Consider the following 22730-nt stretch of genomic DNA (forward strand, 5'->3'; position numbering starts at 1 on the left):
CAGAGGATTAGGTATACAGTAGGTACTCAGTCAATACTTAATTATAGATGGGCAACCTTAATTCTAGACAGGTGGGATCACACAGCAAGTCAGTAACCAAATTCATGACTGGAAACCACAGCCCCTGCTTCCCTGAGCTGCAGCTTTGGCACAAATGAGCCAAGCTGGGTGAGGATGCTTCAGGCAGGGCCTAGGCCTTAGGCCAGATAAGGCCCTTCCTGAGCCTGAGAAGCAGAGAGGATTACCTCGGTAGTCTAGGGCAGGGGCCTGTGGGACCTCTTCAGCATATACTTCATTGTAGCTTTCATCTGGGTAGTAGCCTGAACCTAGAATGAAGAATATATCAAGATGACATATTGGTTTCTTATGCAAGTCCTTCCCAACCTTTTCCCCTTTCAAACTTGGTCCCTTTCTGAGGACATGACACTCCATGGGTGGGGAACTAGGTGGCTATTTAGTGGGGAAAATCCTGTCTTGTGAAGCAGCAGAACTATTGTGGGCAAACGTCCACACCTCAGGTGCACAGAGGGTGAACTCATGTTGGGGGAGAGGTGGGTGGCTTACTGGTAGCACTGGAAACCTCCATTCAAAAGAAAAAAATCAAAATTCTTGACCAGCCATGAATCCTGCCCATCTGGACTAGAAAAGACCCATTTCCTTGATGTAACACATGAGTTTTGGTGAGACACTGATGACCAAGCTCTGAGGATGGACAGTTGTTGTCCCAGGTAGGAGGAAAACATAGAGCCTGAGCAAGGGTCTTTCCACTAGTGATGGGCCTTCTCACAATCCTCAGAGGGAAATAATTCCTCAAGCTCCCACCAGCCCACAGGGCACCAGCCTTTTGCCACCTGGTCGCCAGGGCTAGGGGTGGCATGCGAAGGCAAAGAGGGAGGGCTCAAAAGGCGAGGGGGCATGAGAAGGGTTTCACTTCCTGAGCAGTTTGTCCTGCTTTGGAGAGATGTCTAGTTCCTCTAATCAGCAGGAGCCTTAGTAGGGGGCTGCTGAGCTAGAGAACATTCCACAACCACCCTCATCCCGTTAAGTGGGCCACTCCCCGGTGGAGGCCAGTCTATGGCTGTCCGGGAGACTAAACAGTGCGTTCCACCAGACGGCAGGAAATGGGTCATGAATACGAACTAATTGGAATACAACTTGGTCCTTTCCGGAGGGAAGTTGCCGGAAGCTCTCTTTCCAGCCTCCCAGAGCCCTAAAGCACACACGGGAATAGAGCAGCCAGCCCTGCTGGAGTCAGAAGGCAATTCTGCATTCCCAGGAGAGGGTGTGCTTCCAGGACAGGGCTGGGTTTTAGTGCTGAAGCCCTTTGGCCTGTGTCAACACTCCGACCACAAGCTCGCCTGCCTCCTCTCTGCACAGAGGCACAAGGCCCCCTGCACTAAAGGGTGGAGCAGAGCGCAGATGATGAGGCTCTTCCAGTCCCCACAGGCATAGGCTGCGGGTGGGGGGGCGTGTTGGGAAACCAGTCCAGCTTGATGAACAAGGGAATGAATCAAACTGAAAGTTTGCCTTATGAAATCATGTCCTCGTTGGTTTGCCCTCATTCCAGAGGAAAGAGTTCATTTTTTCTCCTTCTCTTTATTTTTTCCTGGTTTCCCATTTTGCTTCTTCTCCTGGATTTCCTTTATTCCTTCTTAGGCCTCCTCTCCCTTGCTCCCTCTTTCCCCACCTGGGAAGTTTCTTTGTAGGGAGGTGGGAAACAGAATTCTTGTCAGCTGTTTCAGTTTAGTATCAAACCCTTGCAGCGCCTGTAAACAGGAGGACAGATGTGCACGATTCTCTAAACGCTTTGTTCCCCCTACCCTTGTTCCAGAGCTTGCTTGTGAAGAAATGCCCAGCAGGGAGCAAGCCTCTGTTTACCAGAAGAGCAGACAGGAGTGTCCAAGGCCTGTGGCTGAATAACAACAACCACAATAACAACGACTGCTAACATCACTCAACACCTCCTCTGGGTTCAGCGCGTTACATACGTCATCTCATTAGATCACCCTGACATCTCAGTGAGGTAGACACCCATATTGCTTTCATATACACTTGAGGTAACAGGCTCAGAGGAATTCAGGGAGTAGCCCAAGGTCTCCCAGCTAGTAAGGAGTAGAATGGGTATTCCAGCCCAGGGCGGTTTGATCCCCTCGAGACCAAACTCAGACACTCCACTAAAGATGGCGGTAGGGGAGAGCTTTGGACAACGCCCAACAGGAATAAAAATCCAAAATCTTTCTCGCAATTCAGCCTTTTTTCACTCTATGTGTGCGGGATCGAAGGCCACCAAGCATTTCACATCGTTCCAGAATTACAGGGGATGTGGGAAAGCTGAGGGGAAGACTCAGTCAGATAATTACAGTCTTCACCAGGGTACAGAGGTGGCTGGCCCAGTGCCAAGTCTGCTTTGTGACAGGAATAAGTTGGGGCCACCTTACCACTTTACGCCTTTCCATTTCTCCTCTTTGCCTGTCTTTGGGTATTTGTTTGGCAAATATTAAGATACTGAGATGAGATATGGGAAACCAGAGGGTCCCCCCTTCCCACCTTGTTCTATCTGCTTGTCCCTCTTCAGCCCTGGTTGGGAGAGCTTTGGGCAGCATTCCTTGGTTCCTTTATGCTGATCAGTGGTTACTCTGTGGTCTGTTACTGGGTTCCTCCAACTTCCATAGTACAGTCAGACCCTCTAAGCACTACCCTTCACAAAGGTGTGGTTGGAAATGTAACTGATAATTGATGACAATTTTAAGATCCCCCCTAATGCTTGGATTATTATAAGAAATACTGTCTGACTTCCTGAACTGCACAGATATGCCAATATGCACTTTTAACCCACTGTTGGCTTGATTTATATTCTTAACGCTTCCCACTCCCTGCTGATTATTCTTGGATCCTTTTTCTGATTAGCCAGGAATCCACACTTGGCTGCTTTCCTTGTACTATTCCCATTGGAGGACAAAGCTATAGTCATGAACAAAACAGTGCTGAATGCATAGAGAGTGGTCATTAAATATCTATTGAATGAAGAAATGAACAGGTGGGATGGAGCAAGCTCTGACAACTGAGCTAGTGATGTAGGGGAGGATTATTGGGAAATTTCCAAATTTCTCTCATCACGTAGCTTCCTAAGAAAAGAGAAAGGCAGAATGAGTGGGCTTGAAGGGCTGTCAGAGACCTCACCAGCCTGGGCTCCTGAGAAGGAGTGATGACCATAGTGATTCTTGTGAGAAGTGGGGAGTAGCCACCTTTGCAAACAGCCCTTTGAGAGTTTCAAATGAATCCAAGTCTTTAAAAAAACTGCACTGTCCTTAAGACTCCAACAGCTCAGGCTTCCACCCTGGGAAAGGTCAAGGCCTTTGTGTGCCATGAGGTTTCTTATAGTTATTCAAAATGGGGCTTGAGCCATCTAACCTCCACTCCATAGTCTCATGGTCTTTGGCCGGATTTTGGGCTCATGTACTTGAACTGAAGCTGGGGGGAGGTTGGGGAGGACGGCTGCACATGGTATCTCCTGGGGACTTGGGGCTCCTATAACCCCAAGCAGTGTGCACTCTTCCAAGGGCTTGACTTGAATTTCTTCATCTCAGCGTCAGCCCTTATGCTTCACCCCCTACAGAGCCAGGTTAAGCCAAGGAGGGGAAGAAGTGCGCATATTTGTTTGAAAGCTTGATGCAGCTGTTCCAAACAGAGCTACTGCCAGAAGCCTCCACCAGGAGCTAAGGGCATGTGGAAAATTTTAGCTACAATGACTGCAGCTGTGATGGAAGCAGTTTCTTATTTACTCATCTCTGGATGTTTTTCTAACTCCATTAGTTGGGCCTGTCTCCTGCCCCTACTCCCCCCAGCTCCCGTGAAGGCAGATGCTGCAGGCCACAGAACATTCTTAGCACTTGGAATGCCAGCTGGGCCCCATCAAAAACCCCTGTCTGGCACCTCATTATCCTTCCTTCATTCCTTCCCTTCCCCTCTCCCATCTCCTTGCTGGGTCTGTTCTCTTGAGCTCCCTAGGTCTCCCCAGGGGCAAAGGATGAAACATTCAGGGACCTAGAAATGCCCATCCCTTCCAAAATAAGAAACAAGCCAGAAGAAACTGAGGGATTCCTGTTTAAGAGAATGTTGTCTGAATTGTCATTAACAATCTTCAGCAGAAAAGGGCTATAAAAATCTCATCCTATAAACAAGGTCTGGGAGGGGAGAGAGAAAGAGAGAGAAAGTAAGTGAAGAAGCAGGTAAGATAGTGGCCTCAAAAGCCATGTTGACCAACCTTATTTTTTAATATTTATTATATTTATGAAGTATAGTTTATGTGTAATATTATATAAATTACAGGTGTACAATATAGTGATTCACAATTTTTAAAGATTATACTCCATTTATAGTTATGATAAAATATTTGCCATATTCCCTGTGTAGTACAAATAAGCTACAAGGATATATTTACCAACGTCATTTTTATGCTGGTGCAGCCTGTTTTCAAAAATCTCTTATCTGTTTGCCTCAAAAACCTCCCTCGGTAGCCTTTTGCAATGTTTAACCATCTTTGTTGTTGAGGATAGTTCTTCTCTGTATCTAATTTAAGTGTCTCCTATTGCGGTCTAACCCTTCCCTTCTCTAACACTTGCTCTAAGCCCTGCCCTTCCTGGAAATAATGGGCAACAGCTCCTAGAGCTTACCTGCATACCAGGTTGGCGTCACTGCTGGAGTGAGGAAGAGCAGCAGAGAGAGAGCTCCTCTTCGAGTTAGTTGAATGGCCATTCTTGAAAGGGGGAGAAGGGGGAGTGGGAGGGTGGTTTAGGGAGACAAGAATAGAGGTATGTGGCCAGGAGCACCAGGGCAAAGGAGGATGACGTTCAGAAATCAGCCATCAATGAACTTCCAAAAGTGAGAGAAAGCAGAAATGCAGGATCTGCAAGGAAGAAGAGAGATTTTTAAAATAATGAATGCCTGTTATATGGTCCCCCTTGTAAGGATCTTCCACTTTATAGAATAACAACACTCTGTTTGTTAATTTTGGTCTTTCCCTCCCAGGAGGAAGAGGGCATAAAACAACCAGTTCTCAATTGACCCTGGTGATAGCTGATGCCAATGTTCTATGTTCCAAGTTACAGAGAGGGACAGTGAGGTACAAAGACCAGGAAAGGGCCAACATTAAGTCATATAGAACCAAACGGGAATCCTGCAATCTAAAGGCACCAGTTGATGGTTTCATCCGCTTAACTAGTACTTCCTAACCACAAATCTGGGAAAGTGTTAGCATATATGGACTAAGAACTTGAACTCTAGAGTTACACAGATCTGCATGTGTATCCAATTCTGTCCCTATTAGCTATGGGGCTTTGGACAAATTCCTTACCTTCTCTGAGCCGCAGTTTCCTCATCTATAAAATGGGAATAATATTAGTATCTACCTTATAGAATAGACTATTGCCTGGCACATAGGGAAGCAATCCATGTGTATTAGATATTATTATTACCAACTCCATCTTGAACAGGACTGGATGTCTCCTTTCTGCAGTCTCTCAGGTGGTGACTATACCCTGGCTCTGTTCTTAGCTTTGGGCTTTGAGGCTTAGTGGTTTAGTAGTGGCTTCTGGCTTTCAAGTCCAGCCTAACCTTCTAGTTTTACCCTGCTGAGCCAGCAGGAAGTCAGTGGGGTTGGAAAGAACCTACTGAGGTACGTGAGGAGAGGGTAAGTAAGCTCCCACTGCCCTCTTACTTCCCGTCCTATCCTCACTCTAATGGGATGAGAGTTGTGTGGTTCCCAGTAGGCAAATGCTTCATAAATGACAGTATTAAAACTTGCTGCCCATTGGTATAAACTGGCTGCTGGACTTCTCAGCAAGCACCCACAGGCTTTCAATGAAATGCCATGCTCGGGGGAGGTGTCGGTCCCAGAAATGGAGGAACAAAAAGACGGCAGATTCTGGCCAGCCTCCCTAAGGGGCGTGAGAAGTCCAAGAATGGCAAAAAATCACTTTCCAGTTCATTACTCCATGGCTTCAGATTTTGTCTAGAGAGTGGCAAGGAAGCAGGATAGAGAAGAAGTAAGAGCAAGCGGGGGAGGCAAGGAAAGTGGAAAGATGTGGAAAGGAAGCTTAGCAAGAAAAGACAATCTGCCAGAGCTGAAGACCAGAGATAAAAGCAGAAAGAGGGAGCGAAAGGATGAGAGAGAGGAGATTAAAGAGAGATTCAGGAAACTGAACAGCTAGATGCCCTAATCATCAACCCCTCTCCCACATGCAGCTTCCATCCAGTTCCTTGTTTGGGAGCAGGGGCTTTCCTTTGCAGACCCAGTGCTCTGAGCCTGTGACCCCTTCCCTGCCCACCTTCTCCCCAATCTCAGACTGAAAACTTGACTCATCACTGGGGTCAGCCATCCCTCTGCTGTGGGTCGGGAAGGTAGTGGGAACTTGTGTCTGCAGCCAGGTCACGGCTCAAATGGAAAGCAGCATGTGGTCCAGTTTCATAAAAGAACTTCTTCCTCCCCCCACCCCACCTCCAAGCCATTTTGCCCAAGTCCTGGCTCTCGTTACCCTCCCGGGTTGTGAAATGGGGTAGTGTGGTGTGGACGGATGAAGCGGCAGATCTTACCTGTTGTATGGTTTTTTTGTGTTCTCTCTCTCTCCTTCTGTTTCTCTTTCTCCTTCCTCTCTGCTCCTCTCAACAGTCGGAAAAACTTCTACTTTTTTACATTCCTAGAACGAGTGGCTCCTGGTCTGTCCGGGCCTCCGGGATTCTGTTAACACTGCCCAGATGTTAGGACATCAGCATCTGCCAAAAGTTTCCTTAAAGCTATATTATCCCCAAAGTTATAGCTGTTCCTCCCTCAGAAGAGTTTTAGAGAGGTGGGGGGAGAAGGAACTCAAGGATGAGAGGAGCTCAATCCGTCTGCTGCAGAGCAGAGGAAAGTGTGAATGGTGCTGGCCCCAAGCCTATGAGTATAGTAATGACTAACAGGCTGGCTAAAGGGCTTCCAGAGATGTGGTGCACTGAAGAACACTTTTTTTTTAAAATGACTCAGCATGACCTCAGGATTGAATGAAAAGGAATTCCACAAACTCCTAGGAGAGGGGAAGAGTGGAGCTGATTTTGACATTCCCTGCAGATTTCCCCTGTAATTCCTTAGTACTCTCCATCCCCAAGTTGCCCTGCCATCCCTATGTACAGGGTCAGATCCACTTTGAAACCCTCTCTGATGACCTAACTCCTATGGACTTCAGTTTCTGATAAGATTATGTTGCTGACAAAAAATACCATGCACTTCTAGCCTGCAGAATCAAAACTGATTTCCTGTAATAAGAGTGGAGACAAAGCATGCTTAGAGAAGCTTTAGGGGGAGGTTGTTTAAGCCAATTGAGATGATCTATCTCTGCATGGCAAGGTTATAGCCATTGCTAAGCTGTTTCCCAATGATCTCTTATGGAGGGCTGTGTTTCTCCTCACTAAGCAAGCTTTGTTCATTTTAGTATATGATAATGAGACTGTTCTACCACAGTGCAGAACAGCTCCTGATACTTTCCCTCCCCTTAGAGTTTAATTTCCATCCTTTTAAATGCATTGTCCTGGAAGAATTTTTTTTAGCTGTTGTAGAAATGATTTCTTCCTTGTGTGTGTAAGCAAACTGGTAACCCCTTCTCAGTCATGAAGGGAAGAATTGTGTTTACAATAATAAAAAGTTCAGTAGCAAGCCCATTTCATTTCCCATCCACCGATCAAAAATATGTAATGAGTGTTAATCATGTGTTCAACAGTGTGATCATTGTATAAAGAAAGCAAAGACATGGTCTTGGCCTCATTCATTTAATAAGTTTATCAAACATCTACTGTGTTAAGGATGGTGGACAAAATCCCTGACATCCTAATCCATAATTAATTAAACAAATATTTGTTGAGCATCTATTATGTGCCACACACTCTTCGAGGTATCAATACCTGATAGACATCAATGTGTAAAATGGAGATAATCCTTGCCCTCATGGATTGGAGGAGACACACATTCAACAAAAATGTTCTTTTTTTTTAACAACTTTATTAGAGTATAGTTGCTTTACATTGTTGTGTTAGTTTCTGCTGTATAGCAAAGTGAATCAGCTATATGTATACTTATATCCCCATATCCCCTCCCTCTTGTGTCTCCCTCCCACCCTCCCTAGCCCACCCCTCTAGGTGGTCACAAAGCACCGAGCTGCCCTCCCTGTGCTATGTGGCTGCTTCCCACTAGCTATCTATTTTACATTTGGTAGTGTAAAATACCGAATGTAAAAATAGAGAGTCAATGCCACTCTCTCACTTCATCCCAGCTTGCCCTTCCCCTTCCCCGTGTCCTCAAGTCTATTCTCTACATCTGCGTCTTTATTCCTGTCCTGCCTCTAGGTTCTTCAGAGACATTTTTTTCTTTTTAGATTTCATATATATGTGTTAGCATATGGTATTTTTCTCTTTCTGACTTACTTCACTCTGTATAACAGATTCTAGATCCATCCACCTCACTACAAGTAACTCAATTTCATTTCTTTTTATGGATGAGTAATACTCCATTGTATATATGTGCCACATCTTCTTTATCCATTCATCTGTTGATGGACACTTAGGTTGCTTCCATATCCTGGCTATTGTAAATAGAGCTGCAATGAGCACTGTGGTACATGACTCTTTTTGAATTATGGTTTTCTCAGGGTATATGCCCAGTAGTGGGATTGCTGGGTCATATGGTAGTTCTATTTGTAGTTTTTTAAGGAACCGCCATACTGTTTTCCATAGTGGCTGTAACAAAAATGTTCTTAACTGCAATTGTGTGTGTTTAGTGGACCAACCTTCATTGGACATCTATTATAAGCTAAGAACCGGAGGACAGTGATGAGTAAAAGCTGTGTGATTCTTGATCTTATGGAGTTTACTCTCCAGCTCCCAGAGGGTTTATGTTTACTACGGGAGAGAAGGGGGACACAAACAATTAGAAAATTGTACAAGACCATATAAATTTCCAAAAGCTATGGAATACACTGTGAGGTCTCTGTGGGAAGACATGGGCTGTGGTCTGCTCTCAGGCAAGGGAAATGACATGTACAAGGGCTCATTGTTAGCTCAGAGGGGAGATGGGTTCAGGGGAACAGTAGGAAACAAAGTTGAATAAATACAGTAGGGCCAGATTGTGAGGCCCTTGAAATCAGATATAGGAGTTTACATTAAACTTATGTGTTAGGAAATAGTGAATCTATTAAATGAGTGTGTGTGTGTGTGTGTGTGTGTGTGTGTGTGTGTGTGTGACAGAGAGAGAGAGAGAGAAAGAGAGACAGAGAGAAAGAGAGACAGAGAGATGGAGAGAGAGGAGAGAGAGCTAGTGGATGAGCAGAGGAATAAATTCTACCAGGGTTGTTTTCTTTCTAAAAAATCCCTTCACTGGCTCCCTCTTGGCAAAGAGTATAGTCCCAGCTCTTAGCAGGGCACACCGTACCCCGCACAAGCAAACCTCACTTATGTCCTCAGCCTAGTTTTAAACATTCACCCCATGACTCTTCATTCTGGACGCACTGAACCTCTTGCTCTTCCTTTCACACTGTGGTAGCTTGGAGCAGATATATTTACTCTACCCTGTAACCCTTTCCCTTCTTTCCTGGGCTGTTGAGACCATATCCATCACTGCTGCTGAGAAGCTTCCCTCAGCCCACCCCAGCCAGAACTGGTTTACTTCACCTTCCTTTCTGTCATATCACTTTGTACATGTCTCAATTACAGGATTTATCACACTTATTGTCACTGTTGATATATGACAATCTCTGTCCCCTATCCTACTAGTCTGTTCATCTCAGTCTCATCTCTGTCCCCTACTAGCCTGTGAGTGGGACCACAGCTTAGTCTTCTTCATACCCCCAGCACCAAACACAGAGGCCAACACGTGCTAAGGTGAGGATGCTGCATAAGGCCTCGTGTCCCACTTAGTGCTGGAAGGAGCAGGGCAGAGGGTTGGCAGAGAGAGAGTAAAGAAGAAAATGAAGGAGAGATTATGGAAATCATAGGGTGATCAAAGTAAGGGGATAAATGAGACAAGAGGGGCAGCATTTGTATGAAACACTGGGATGGGTAATATGAAGACCTTGCTCAAAACAGGTGGGGTCAATTTAAAAAACCAACATTTCTTCAGCACCTACTATGTGTGGGTAACACTATGTTAGACACTGTGGGGATATAAAATTAAACAAAACACCTTTCCCTATGATTTGGTTGGGAAGATAAGACAAAGACTGGCAACATTCATGCATACAAAGTTTTAAGATTCTTAAAGTTCAGTATCATTTTCAACTTCAAGACTTTTAATATGAAGCCCCTCAGCAGTCAATAAGATATTGTTTTAAGAAATATTAGATATGGAAACTGACTTGCCTAGTTGAGATCTCAGCAAAGCTCAACAAGCCTAGACTTGAAACAATTTTCTTAGAAAGTGGACTAAGACAAATTGACATGGAAATGTAAATTTTAATACCATTTAGGAGTATTTCTCATTTCTCTGTGTCTCAAACAGTATATTATGAGCCTTTTGGAAAGAGGCAAGATCAAGGCTGGAAAGGGAAGAAAGGATTCATAGAGAATCCGAAAAGACAAGAGGAATAAAAAGATATTCCTATTCACGAAACTAATTTTTAAAACTATACCTATGAATTATCTGTTTAAATGATGATGTTTAAATTATGTGTTTAAATGATGTTTATCTGATGGCTGTAATGTAAAATATGACACTTTAAGAAAATAAGTAGGGCTTCCCTGGTGGCGCAGTGGTTAAGAATCTGCCTGCCAATGCAGGGGACACGGGTTCGAGCCCTAGTCTGGGAAGATCCCACATGCTGCGGAGCAACTAGCCCTGTGAGCCACAATTACTGAGCCTGTGTGTCTGGAGCCTGTGCTCCACAACAAGAGAGGCCGCAATAGTGAGAGGCCCGCGCACCGCGATGAAGAGTGGACCCCGCTCGCCACAACTAGAGAAAGCCCTCGCACAGAAACGAAGAGCCAACACAGCCATAAATAAATTAAAGGCAAAATTCCTTTTTTAAAAAAAAGAAAATAAGTAGAAGGTGCTTTAAGATTTTACGATAGGCACTTAGCCAAAGGTAATTGGAGGGATTCTAGAAAAGGTATTAGAAAATGAAAATGGTAAGATCATTATGTGAATAAGAGATAAGATGCATTCTGTGCAAAATGCCTAATGTCTTTTTACTGGTGCCTAAGACAAGCAGTAGTAATGTCCCAAGGCATTATCAACTTAATTTTTCTGGTTTATGTCAGTGCGACACTGGGATGGCTTAGACATTTAGTTTTTAATTTCATTTAACTTAATCAAACCTTGAGTGACTACTAAGTGGTTAGCCTCAGAGACCAGCTATGACCAATGAGCTGAACAGGGGTTGGCTGAGCACCAAAGGAGCTCATCAACTGAGCATTGCGTCCTAGGGTTCTGGAGAGTATAAAAGGGGATGCAGTAGTTTCTGAACAACAGGATGTAAGACAGGTAAGTAGAGAAAAAGCAGGTACTGAAAGCAGGTACTGTAGTAATGGACTAAGGGTATGAGTTAACATGAGTAGTCAGAGTATAAGCACTGATGTTAAAGAAAAAGGTATGTGTGTGGGCTGGGGTGGGGGGTTGAGGGAGGATGCTCTCATTGAGTTGGGGTTGAGCTGAACCTTAAGTTGGGGGGCAGGAATTTTGAGTTTGGAGAGTGGGAAGTGAGTAGGGAACAGATCTTATTTATTGGGGAAGATAATCATACTGGCTTATGTGGAAAAGAAAATTCACTTTGGAAAAGCTGTAGGAAATAAGTTGATACATGTGCTGGGGGAGGCATCATTTAAATGCCAAAGAAAAACATTTAAATCTAATCTTGAAAGTTACAGGAAGTTAATAGGGAAGGGACACAAATCTATACTAAATATTGAATGTAAAACAAGCAGCAACAATACTTAAGAAAGGTATCTTCCTTTTTTCCTACATTTTCGGCATCAAACATGTTCTTGTGCTCAGAAAAGAGGGAGAAATTAAGAGGGTGAACCAGAAGAACTGTTGAACTCTCTACCACTCTGGGATGCACAGGATTACCTCCTAGGTGATTGGGCTATTGAGTGAAGGCAAAAGTAAAATTCAACAAAACACCCCAAGTATGAGGCAGAATTGGGGAAACGATTGAGGTTCTTGCACTTCAGGGGCTCCAAAGAGCCCTTGTTTGTGTTTAAATGTACAATGGCAGCCATGTCTCATCACAGAGTGGGCCCCATTTCTGATGAGGGAAACAGAAGTTGCCAGGGCTTAATCCTAGGCAAGTTACTTAGCCTCTTTGAACCTGTCTCCTCATCTGTAAAATGTGGGCAGTGGTAGTCCTCACCTCACAATAAGGGCTTTTGTAATGTAAGCATGAGGCAACGCTTGTTGATTGCTTAGCAACGGTGGTTGGTACATAGTCAATGCTCAATATTGCAGTCATTATTAATACTTTAAAGAATAATCTTATAACCTAGAGAATTACTTGTTACATTGCCTAGATGGGATGAGATGCCCCTTTGTCTGGGTTTGGACCCAGACCCAGGCCTAAATTTGAACTAAACTGAACTTCTGGGTTTGGTGGCATGGCAACGGGGCGGGGTGGGGGCGAGTAGCAGGGTGGGAGGCTCTGATGCAAGGTGTTGTGGCCATAGGAATATTAAATTCCATGTCAGCTTTCGGTTTAATTTGGCACCGACTGTTATTCAAACAAAGCAGCGTTGTGAGTGGCAGAGGAAGGGAGAGGAGGAAAATCAACACATTCTTGGAAATAAGATGTGGCTTTTGCTTTGACTATTTTGTTTTTTCTTCAGCCACAGAAGTATTTATTTGCTCTCAGGCTCACAATGAAAATCCCTTTCAGGACATGGTACAAACCTAAGCTTCAGATAAAACTTCCATTTAAGATGACAAGAATTTAGCAAGACTTCCCTTGATACTTTTTTGTTTTAATATGAGAACCCCTCAGATAGTGCTATTTAGTTTAGGGAGACAGCTTTAATTATACTTAGAGCCCCCCTCAACCTCATTTCCTGTAGCTATGGCATATGTGGTACTTTAAAAGTTGATGTCTGCTTTATGCCTGATGACCTTGGCTTAGTGTTTACAAGATGTATAGTTGTATCATTTACCAATTCTCTCCAAGCATTTATGTGTTAGGCTTTTCTAATTTTAGGATAAGATTTTAGTATAAAGTGTGGCAGTGCAATAATTCTCCAGTAGTTGCTCTCTTGGACCTCAGACATCTGGCATGGTGCTATAGGAGCTGGTCCTAGGTCAATATTTGAAGCACAGGGAAGCTCTGTGTGACCAAGTTAATGGAACTTTCCTGTTTTCTGGTTCTGTGGTATATGTTTAAAGCAAGGTGGTTTTTTTTTTTTTTTTTTTTTTGCGGTACGCGGGCCTCTCACTGCTGTGGCCTCTCCCGTTGCGGAGCACAGGCTCCGGACGCGCAGGCTCAGCGGCCATGGCTCACGGGCCCAGCCGCTCCGCGGCATGTGGGATCTTCCCGGACCGGGGCACGAACCCGTGTCCCCTGCATGGGCAGGCGGACTCTCTATCACTGCGCCACCAGGGAAGCCCTAAAGCAAGGTTTTGAGCAAAAAGTTTAGGTGTCCATCTCTTCTTCACTAATGCAGGACTTATTGTCATAGCAATACAGTAAATGTCCATTTGTAATGTTAAGCTTGTGTCAATGATGATGTAAATTGGTTGGTTAGGAAACTGATACTGTCTTCTAATCCCACGCCTCTAGAAATAACACACACACACACACACACACACACACACACGACACAGTTTCTTCCCTCAAAGAGCTTATACTTTAGTTGAGAAACCAGACCTTAATAGATTAAAAAAAAAATCCCTCTCCTGAGGTTTCCAGTATTTAGGAGACCGTGAAGAGGGCTGTTTTTTTTTTTTCATTCCACTTTAACCCAAAGTCTGACTTCGGGCTGCCTGTGGACATAAGGGACTGGAAACTTTCTGGTGATTCATTCTCATCCTGTTAACAGTTTAAGTCCTTAGGAACACATTGTCTCAAGTTCTAGGAAGATCTAAACAATTGGGAGAATTTCTTGGGGATAAGCAGACACCAAATACCATATACAGCTTGTATAATAGGGGAGATGATTGCAAAGCACAGTTATCTCTAGTTTTGGCTTTGCTGTTAGTTGTATGACCTATGATTTCAGCCTCTTTGTGATCAGCTGGTTCTTGATCTGACAAATCAGAAGGCTGGAATAATACAGTGCCTTTCAGTTTTAACATTTAAAAGGGGGTCACATTTACCTTGTATTCTCTGTAGTGCCTTCCCTTTTTGAAGTTTGTAGCTAATAGCTGAACTTACATTTCAGGATTAAGTACTTTAAAACACTTTTCCTCAACTCCCAAGTTACTCAGAGAATAAGGGAGGAGAGGGATAAAGGAGCTTGGCAAATTCTTGTAGAGAAATTCTAAAATTCATTATCTTTCATACCTACCTTTGGAATTCGTACAAGTGATTATTTCTTATTATTCTTATGCCCCCTCCCCACCTCATAAAACAATGTTCAAAAATCGAAAAGCACAAAACAGGAGAAAGAAATCAGCGTAATTCTACCATTCAGGTAAATTGCACTTTTCCTTTCGGTTTTTATCTAAAAACATGTGACTGGACGTATCGCTCTGCGATCTGCTTTTGTTTCTCTTTGGAAATATATATCTTGAGAGTATTTTGCTATGTCATAAAATATTCTTAGGTCACTTTTAACCTCTTTCCATTTCTGTTTCTCCTTCTAGGGCTCCAGGGGCCGGCGAGGCCGAATCTCAGAGCGCTGCTGGTGCTGCTGGTGCTAGAAACAATATGATAGTCATAAGGTCAGGGGGAGGGGTGGCGGGCGGGAAAGATTCCTTGAGCGAAAAAATGAAGCAAGCTCCCCTTTGAAGATCTAAGAAATTTCCGACACTAGAACCTTTTGTGTAGAGTTTTCGGCAACCTTCGGCAGGGGGCGCTCGGAAATTGCCGTCACTTTCCGGACAGCCTCCCGGACCTTGCCCTCTAGAAAACTGTACAGTGTTTCCGGCTCTTCTCAGTCGCAGACGCTCGTAACTTTTCGGCACTTTCCGGGGAGACTCGGGGGCTCCGCGCCTCGCTCACTCTGTTCCGATCGCCTGGCGCGGCGGGGCAGGGTCTTGGGCTAGTCATGGCGTCCCCGTCTCGGAGGCTGCAGACCAAACCGGTCATCACTTGTTTCAAGAGCGTCCTCTTGATCTACACATTCATCTTCTGGGTGAGACACGGAGACGCCCGGGGACGGGAGGGGATCCCGGGCTGGGGTCGTGCGGAGGGAGCTCGGATCGGGAGTGGGGAGGTGAGGCGCTGGTGGGGCTGGGGCGGCGGTCGCTGCTGGGACCCCGGCGCTGGTGACGACGTGCTGGGGCTCGAGCTCGGGTTCGGGCATCTCGCCCGCGCGGGTCGGGGTGTCGGGCGACGGCAGCTGAGAGGCTGAGCCGGGACCCAGACGTGCCTAGCTTTGGAATTCGATGCGGGGGGCGAGTAAGGGAGTGAATCCCCCCAGAGCAAACAGAGGGTGTCCCCGGACCATTGGAGAGGCAAGGCTTGCCCGGCCCTGGTGAGGGCTCGCTTGCATAATAGTCTTTTTCTTTCCACTGCTTCATAAGAGGGGAGTATTTTGCAGGTAAGTATGGTAATGGCTCCACTCCCGCCAGTCTGTCCTTGGGCTTGCTTTGTGTACCATCCCTTTGTACCCTGTGCTCATCACTGAACTGGGGGAAAGGGGAAAGTTTCTGGAACTCTTAGAAACACTCCCCCCGCCCCCACCCCCACCTGCGGAAAGGTTTTCTTCCTAAGGCGGGTGTAAAACAGTTAAGTTTTGATTCCTAGGGCAAAAAAACAGATAAAGTTTAAGAATTTTGTCAAGGTGCCTTCTCTAGCTGCCCCTTGGTTTTGTCCTGGCCACAGTGATCCAGCGTGTGGATTTATCAAGGCCTGTTCTTGTGTACAGCCCCACCCCGCTTGTATACCATATCCCAGCCACAGCTCTTTGGCCACAGACTGCTACATCAATTCTCACACCTATTGTTTCTTAAACACCTAGTGGTTTGTGGTTTGAAGATGTTGCTGTATACAGTGTGTAACTCTCAATTCTCTGATTTCCCACATAGATCACTGGTGTTATCCTTCTTGCTGTTGGCATTTGGGGCAAGGTGAGCCTAGAGAATTATTTTTCCCTTTTAAATGAAAAGGCCACCAATGTCCCCTTCGTGCTCATTGGTACTGGCACTGTCATTATTCTTTTGGGCACCTTCGGCTGTTTTGCTACCTGCCGAGCTTCTGCATGGATGCTAAAACTGGTGAGTCCTTGCTTTCTTAGAATTGGTTGTTGGTTTTTGAAAAGGCTTATATGTTGTAGGCTTTGTTTCTTGGAACTAGGCATGGCCCTTTTTGATTTTTCCTCTTCCTTATGAAAACTTAGCAAGTAACAGTGTAGCTGCCAATTCCCACCTTTGTGTTTTCCCTGCCCTTTTCCATAAAAATGTGAACATTGACTCCCTTTGCAGCTGTGATGTATAAACTGACTTGGACTTTTCTTTTTATCCTGCAGTATGCAATGTTTCTGACTCTTATTTTTTTGGTTGAACTGGTCGCTGCCATCGTAGGATTTGTTTTCAGACATGAGGTAAGCCTGAGTTTGGGAACCTTAATATGTGAAAATTTATCCTCTAAGAGATAAAGCTGGATAAATTTAAGTAATAGAGTTAAGCAACAGCTTTCACTAGTTTAAAAAATCACTTACAGCTGTGTTTAAAGCTGACTTTTTCAACCTGTAGCTGACAGTAATGACTTTCTGGTAAAAAAAAAAAAAAAACCTAGCCCACTTTTTTGGTAAAGACTGATTGATAGTCACCAGAAGAAAATTGAAGGTACCCATAATTATTTGTATTTGCAGTCATTTTTCTGTGTATAAGTACCTATTAAAGTGTAGATAGTACAATTTATAACTTTAGTGATAGGAAACTATTTAAAGCACAAAATTGATAACAGAAAATTGATACCTTCTCCACTCATCAAAACCTTAATAAATCTGGGGTTAGGAAGTCATTCAATGAGTACTGAAGGCTCATCAGTGAGAGTGGTAGTGCAAAGTGGTGGTGCATTCTCCCAGAGTGAGATTTTGTAGCTTAAAAATCCCATAGGCATCAAATGTGTACTCAATTGAAAGTGAAGAAAGATTGAGGGTGGGAGGAGATACAGCAGAAGGAAGCTGCCACTTGAATAAATATATGTTCCCACAGCACTTTGAACTTCTAGTCGTTATCATCTTTTACTGGAATGTTTTGCTTAGGAATCCCCTTAGCTAAACTTACATTGCTTAGAAGACAGGATTGGACCATAGAAGTTAATTACCATACACATTGCTGCTATCAAAGATAGGACCATTTGGTCAGATGTGGGAATTTCTTATTTGACCTAGAAACCAAAAGAACATTCTAAAATCTTTGTTTACTGGCCTTGTGTTTCTTTGCTGTAGATTAAGAACAGTTTTAAGAATAATTATGAGAAAGCTTTAAAGCAATATAACACTACGGGAGATTATAGAAGCGATGCAGTAGACAAGATTCAAACTACGGTAAGTGGTCATAGGTGGTGGATTCTCAAGAGGGGAACATATTCCTTATTCCCTCAGAGAAGAGGATAGGGCCCTGCCTACCAGACGTTGTCCATTTGTACTATAGCAGTGAAAGTAAGGCTAGTCCCAAAGTGCTAATCTCATGAATTATAATGCCAATAGAGAACAGCTGCTTTAAAATATGTCTTAAGCTAGAGATCACCAAATATAATCTAAGATGATGGTTAAATTGTTTGACTACAAAGTGGTAATATGAACTATAAATGCTTCTGTTGGATTTTTTTCAGTTGCGTTGTTGTGGTGTCACCGACTATAGAGATTGGAAGGATACTAATTATTACTCAGAAAAAGGATTTCCCAAGAGCTGCTGTAAACTTGAAGGTTGTTCTCCTCAGAGAGATGCAGATAAAGTAAACAATGAAGTAAGGAGTAAAAAAAGAATTTAATTTTTGCTCACAATACATGTAATCTGAAATAGGATAGAGCAGGTGTTATTCTCATTGAATAAATGAGGAAACTGAAGCTCAGAAAATTGGTGACTTGATTTCACACTTAAATGCATAATCCAAAAGGTGGAACCTGTGTTCCTCAAAGGAGACAGGATTTGTTATGAAAGAATAAATTTTAATAAAAGAACAATAAAAGGCTAAGGTATCTTTCGCAGAGATGTGTGATCAAAGTATTTATTATGGTTTGAGCTGTACTTAATGTTTTTTTTTCTCTTCCATTAGGGTTGTTTTATAAAGGTGATGACCATTATAGAATCAGAAATGGGAGTTGTTGCGGGAATTTCTTTTGGAGTTGCTTGCTTCCAGGTAAGTCCTTGTAGTTAGGAAATGTTTCATCACGCTTGTTAGGTGTAAGCTACAAGATTTCCACTTTGAAGGCTTCAGTTTTGGCTTCAGGGCCCTGGTTAGCAAGGGCATTTTTAGAGAAGTCATATTTTCACAAAACCCTCAGTTGCTCATCACAGTAGAGATGTAGTAGTTTTGCTCTTTTCATTGCAATTTTTGGTTGTCTTGCATCTTATGTTTTCCCACACTGTTTTCCACAACTACAGAGTTCTCTAAGACCTGCCCTGCTAGGTCTGTCTGAATCTGCACTAATAGCTGCTAGCCACCTTTCAAAAGTTATGTGGCTAGTGGCCACCGTGTTGGACAGAACAGGTATTACAGAATATTTTCATCATCACAGCATTGTTTTAGAATCCTCCAAGAGAATCTCTGCCTTGATAGATGGAGATTTTACTTGATGAGATGCATATTCTAAGCCATATCCTTTTTGCTCTGATAACTGAGAGGAAGAGTAAGGAAAGTTTCCCCAAACTTCAAGATTTTCCTGAGTGATTTTTGTCAGTGGTGGTTGTGAAATTCCAATCACAGTAGTAGTTAGACTTCACTTATATGCTTACTCTAGAAAAAAACTTAAGAAAATTGGTAGTGAATTAGAAGTGAAAGGAGAATATACCTGTATCCTGAGGTCTTTAAGCTTTGTATGTATATGTGTGTTTAATTTTGCTTGTATTTTGTTTCCAGCTGATTGGAATCTTTCTAGCCTACTGCCTCTCTCGTGCCATAACAAATAACCAGTATGAGATAGTGTAACCAGCATAACACGGGCCTGTTCCTCTCCAACTTTAAGGTATGTTCATTTTGATCCTCAGCTCTCTCAGTGTTAGTGTTTACTCCAGCCTATACATGTGATGGATGGACTGAGTTTGCCAAGAAGGTCATGTCCAGCAGTGCATTCAAATGTTATTGTTACTGTGTAACCCTGCATAGGCACTTGTGTCTCAGTACAAGTCATGGCCAAAAAGGACAGAAGGGCCTCTCTGGGTTTACCTGCACATGTCAGCCTAAAGATCCTAAGTGGTCCCCTTTCTAACAGATTTGGACCTAGTGTAGAGAAGTGAAGAATCCCAGTAGTGACCTGGCAAGTACACTCTGCTCTTGGTCAATATCGGCATTTTCCCCTGGTCTTTTACCTAATTCTCATTTATTGCAGTCCTCTGGTGGACTGTTACTAGAGCCATAAACTCATCTAGCTTAACTAGATTTTGGAGAAACATGTGCTTCAATAACTTCAGTATTTGAATGGTAAAACGTGAGAACTGTAGCTGGCTGAATTAATCCCTGGGGCGCCCTTCACATTTGAATTGAGCCACTGACTGGGAACACGTGAAGGTCTTCATTAGCAGACTAGATTAAAATGTGTGGAAAGGAATACAGATATTGAAATTTGGGTTATAAGTAAATTAACTCTTTTTCTTTAATTTTAGGATATTAACATCCCCACCCCCAACCCTGTGAATTACAAGATCGCCTGGATGGAAGACCGACATTTATTACAGATAGATTGAAAAACTATACCAGTAGTCTGATTCGATCAAGACATTTGCTTGATATGTTCGAAGTCCACCTTTTGTCCCATTCATGTTAGATAGTTGAAATCCCCATGTCACTCTGAAACACTGGAAGAGCTTAGTAAATTGTAAATGAAGCAATACTGTGTTCCTCTTGACTTTTTTTTTTCTCAGTGTGTGGCTTTTGAAAGTCACTGTGAGTTTGCTGTCAATGTAGTGTGATCGAAAATTGATCCCTCCAAACTGGACCTTTTCCCAGCCAGGGTTATCTGGTGTGATTGTATAATTTGCATCAAGAAGTTAAAATGTTTTCATTAGTCTCTGTTCTGCTGATAGGCAGAGAGTCACATTGTGTAATTTAATTCCAGCCAGTGGTTGAATAACACCCATCATCAGAGTTGCCAAACGGTAGTAATGACAGTCTCTGACCTCTAAGGCACCCAAGACTATAAAAGGCACTACCAGTCCTCTGTGATACACCAGGTTGCAACACAGTTAACACTTTACATTTCTTTGCCTCGAAATTTAGGTATTTATACTAACATTTATATTTCCCCTATTGTTTGAAAAGTTCTAATTATTACTTAATGGTGCCAAGAGTTATTGTATTCTCCTTAGGAATTTAAAGCAACTCATCTTCATTAGCTTTAGCTGGTATTTCCTTACCAGGTTGATAAGAATTGTCAACATTAAGGTTAACTTTTAATAGTCTTAGTTTTGTTTTGTGCCTTTGATTAATAAATATAAATCTTTTACACAATAAATAGTGTTTTCCTCTAAAGTCATTGTGTTTAACTTTTGGAAAATCTGGGGTGGTTGTTTTCCACTGAGAAAGCTAAGCCCCATATTTCTACTTGGAGTACAGTTTTAGATATGAAATATAAAACTGAGGTCTTGACTCTCATTTTAAAAAAGTCCCTGTTTACATAAACTATTCCCTGTGAAAGGATTACATTCCTTGCTATGAAATAGCATATGCTTAGCATTCTCCTAGAGATCAGACTCTTTGTTGTATAGTTTACATTAAGAAGTTGGATAGGGAGAGGTATAACTTGTACCTTCAGGCTAGTAAGGAAATTAATAATTAAAATTGGAGTTGGAATGGGGGAATTCTTTCTTTGGTTTTGAGTTTCTTTCTATATCCATTAGTAGGACCTAGCTCATCTGATTGCCACACATTCACACAGTCCTTGAATTTGATGGTAAAGGGGAATCAATCACAGTTATAAGGAAAGTGGATAAAAACTACTAGTTGAAAAAGATTAATAATGAATTTTGGGGTACATGTTTTAAAGTACTTGGAGTTACTACAGAGAAAGGATATTCTCCATTAAAACATTTGATGCGTGACTTTTTTAATGTTTTATTTATTTTTGGCTGCGTTGGGTCTTCGTTGCTGTGCACGGGCTTTCTCTAGTTGTGGAGAGCGGGGGCTACTCTCCATTGTGGTGCGCGGGCTTCTCACTGCGGTGGCTTCTCTTGCAGAGCACGGGCTCTAGGCATGCGGGATCAGTAGTTGCAGTGCACGGGCTTAGTTGCTCCGCAACATGTGGGATCTTCCCGGACCAGGGCTCGAACCCGTGTCCCCTGCATTGGCAGGCGGATTCTTAACCACTGTGCCACCATGGAAACCCTGATGGGTGACTTTTGACATAAGGTATAGGGATAAAACAATTGAAAACTAGTGGCTTTCCAAATGCAGTGAATCAGAGTTATTGAAATAAGTGAAGCTAAAGAAGGATTTAAAGGACAATCAGATTTATTTTAAGGATAATCAGCAATTTTCAAATAGCTGTTTTTCACTAGGGTGGCCTAGAAGAACCTTCTAAAGTTTTCTTCAGTTTTTTTAAAAGTTAAATATTTTTCCTCATTATTAAAAAGAAAAAAAAACCCAGGACATATGGAAAGTAGGAAGAGAAAAAACACACTGCCTTGCCCTTAAGGTGGGTTGGTGTATTTATTTTTAAGGTGGGTTTATTTTGGATGGCCAATTACAAAAGTCCCTTCTAGTTAAGGTGTGCATGTGCACACTGGGCTGTAAAATCCACCTCCACCTTTGCAGTGTGCCAAAGCTATCCTGTGGGTTGTCTCACTTCCAGGCACCAGGTTGCCCACTGCAAGGCGGCTCTCAGCTCCACTTTGAGAAGCAGAGCTCCACAGGGTATATTTTCTGAAAATGTGGAAAGCTTGGCAGCTTTGGCCTATTCCTGTGAGGTGTTGGGTTTACGTTGTAGGCATCAAACTTTTATGGAAAATAAATCCCTAATACAAGGTATAAATGCCATTTCTGTTTTTCCTCAGAGTTCACACAGGATTCTTTGAGATGATGTTTTTAACCTCCTGTCAGAATCCAAGTTGGTACTTTGACAGTGATGCCAGCCAGCCAAACTGATTAAATTATGAGAAGCAAAGCAGTGTATGCACTTTTGTGTGTGTGAAACTGAGGAAACTTTGGTTCCTTTGGACTATTCTGTATGGCTTTTGTTTGTATTTGTAGGAAAAAATCTAACACAAGCTGTAACTACCATTCCTCATGCATACATAAGATACATTGAGATTTGATATTTTCAAAATTTGCTGCCCTTCAAGGTTGACACCTTGCCTGTGATGTGGCAAACCAATCTTTTTTAATTCAAAAAGGAAAACAAAAGGCGAATATATCAGAAAAGAATACATAAACTGAAACACTTTCAGGGAAATGAGACTTTCATTT

At 43.0% G+C, this 22730-nt stretch overlaps 3 protein-coding genes across 8 annotated transcripts in view; 2 read left to right on the forward strand and 1 right to left on the reverse strand.

Annotated features, from left to right (window-relative positions):
• Positions 1-6962, reverse strand: part of SRPX2 (sushi repeat containing protein X-linked 2) — a 31621-nt gene extending 24659 nt beyond the window's left edge. For 2 of the 3 annotated variants that reach the window (XM_067723364.1, XM_067723363.1), the window contains exons 1-3: positions 6592-6962; positions 4674-4906; positions 246-326 (exon numbers count right to left, since the gene is read on the reverse strand). In XM_067723364.1, the coding sequence (XP_067579465.1) occupies positions 246-326; positions 4674-4755 (163 nt within the window). In that variant the 5' untranslated portion in view covers positions 4756-4906; positions 6592-6962. The remainder of the gene's footprint in view (positions 1-245; positions 327-4673; positions 4907-6591) is intronic. The other variant, XM_067723365.1, reaches the window with a different exon arrangement.
• SYTL4 (synaptotagmin like 4) overlaps positions 1-15101 on the forward strand; it is a 197017-nt gene extending 181916 nt beyond the window's left edge. The window contains exons 21-22 of the mRNA XM_067723362.1: positions 14804-14881; positions 14988-15101. Coding sequence (XP_067579463.1) covers positions 14804-14881; positions 14988-15066 — 157 coding nt within the window. The 3' untranslated portion in view covers positions 15067-15101. The remainder of the gene's footprint in view (positions 1-14803; positions 14882-14987) is intronic.
• Positions 15102-15142: 41 nt separating this feature from the next.
• On the forward strand, positions 15143-20158 carry TSPAN6 (tetraspanin 6). 4 transcript variants are annotated; one of them, XM_067723366.1, is made up of 8 exons: positions 15143-15294; positions 16190-16378; positions 16630-16704; positions 17557-17655; positions 17943-18077; positions 18387-18470; positions 19191-19296; positions 19934-20158. In XM_067723366.1, the coding sequence occupies exons 1-7, from the start codon at positions 15208-15210 to the stop codon at positions 19257-19259; spliced, it is 738 nt and encodes a 245-aa protein (XP_067579467.1). In that variant the 5' UTR covers positions 15143-15207; the 3' UTR covers positions 19260-19296; positions 19934-20158. The 4 variants fall into 4 exon arrangements, with proteins under 4 accessions (XP_067579467.1, XP_067579469.1, XP_067579468.1 ...); XM_067723368.1 differs by having other exon boundaries at positions 16190-16231; XM_067723367.1 differs by lacking the exon at positions 17943-18077.
• The last annotated feature ends 2572 nt before the right edge of the window (positions 20159-22730 follow it).

Source organism: Pseudorca crassidens, chromosome X (genome assembly GCF_039906515.1).
Source record: "Pseudorca crassidens isolate mPseCra1 chromosome X, mPseCra1.hap1, whole genome shotgun sequence".
Taxonomy (NCBI): Eukaryota; Metazoa; Chordata; class Mammalia; order Artiodactyla; family Delphinidae; genus Pseudorca; species Pseudorca crassidens.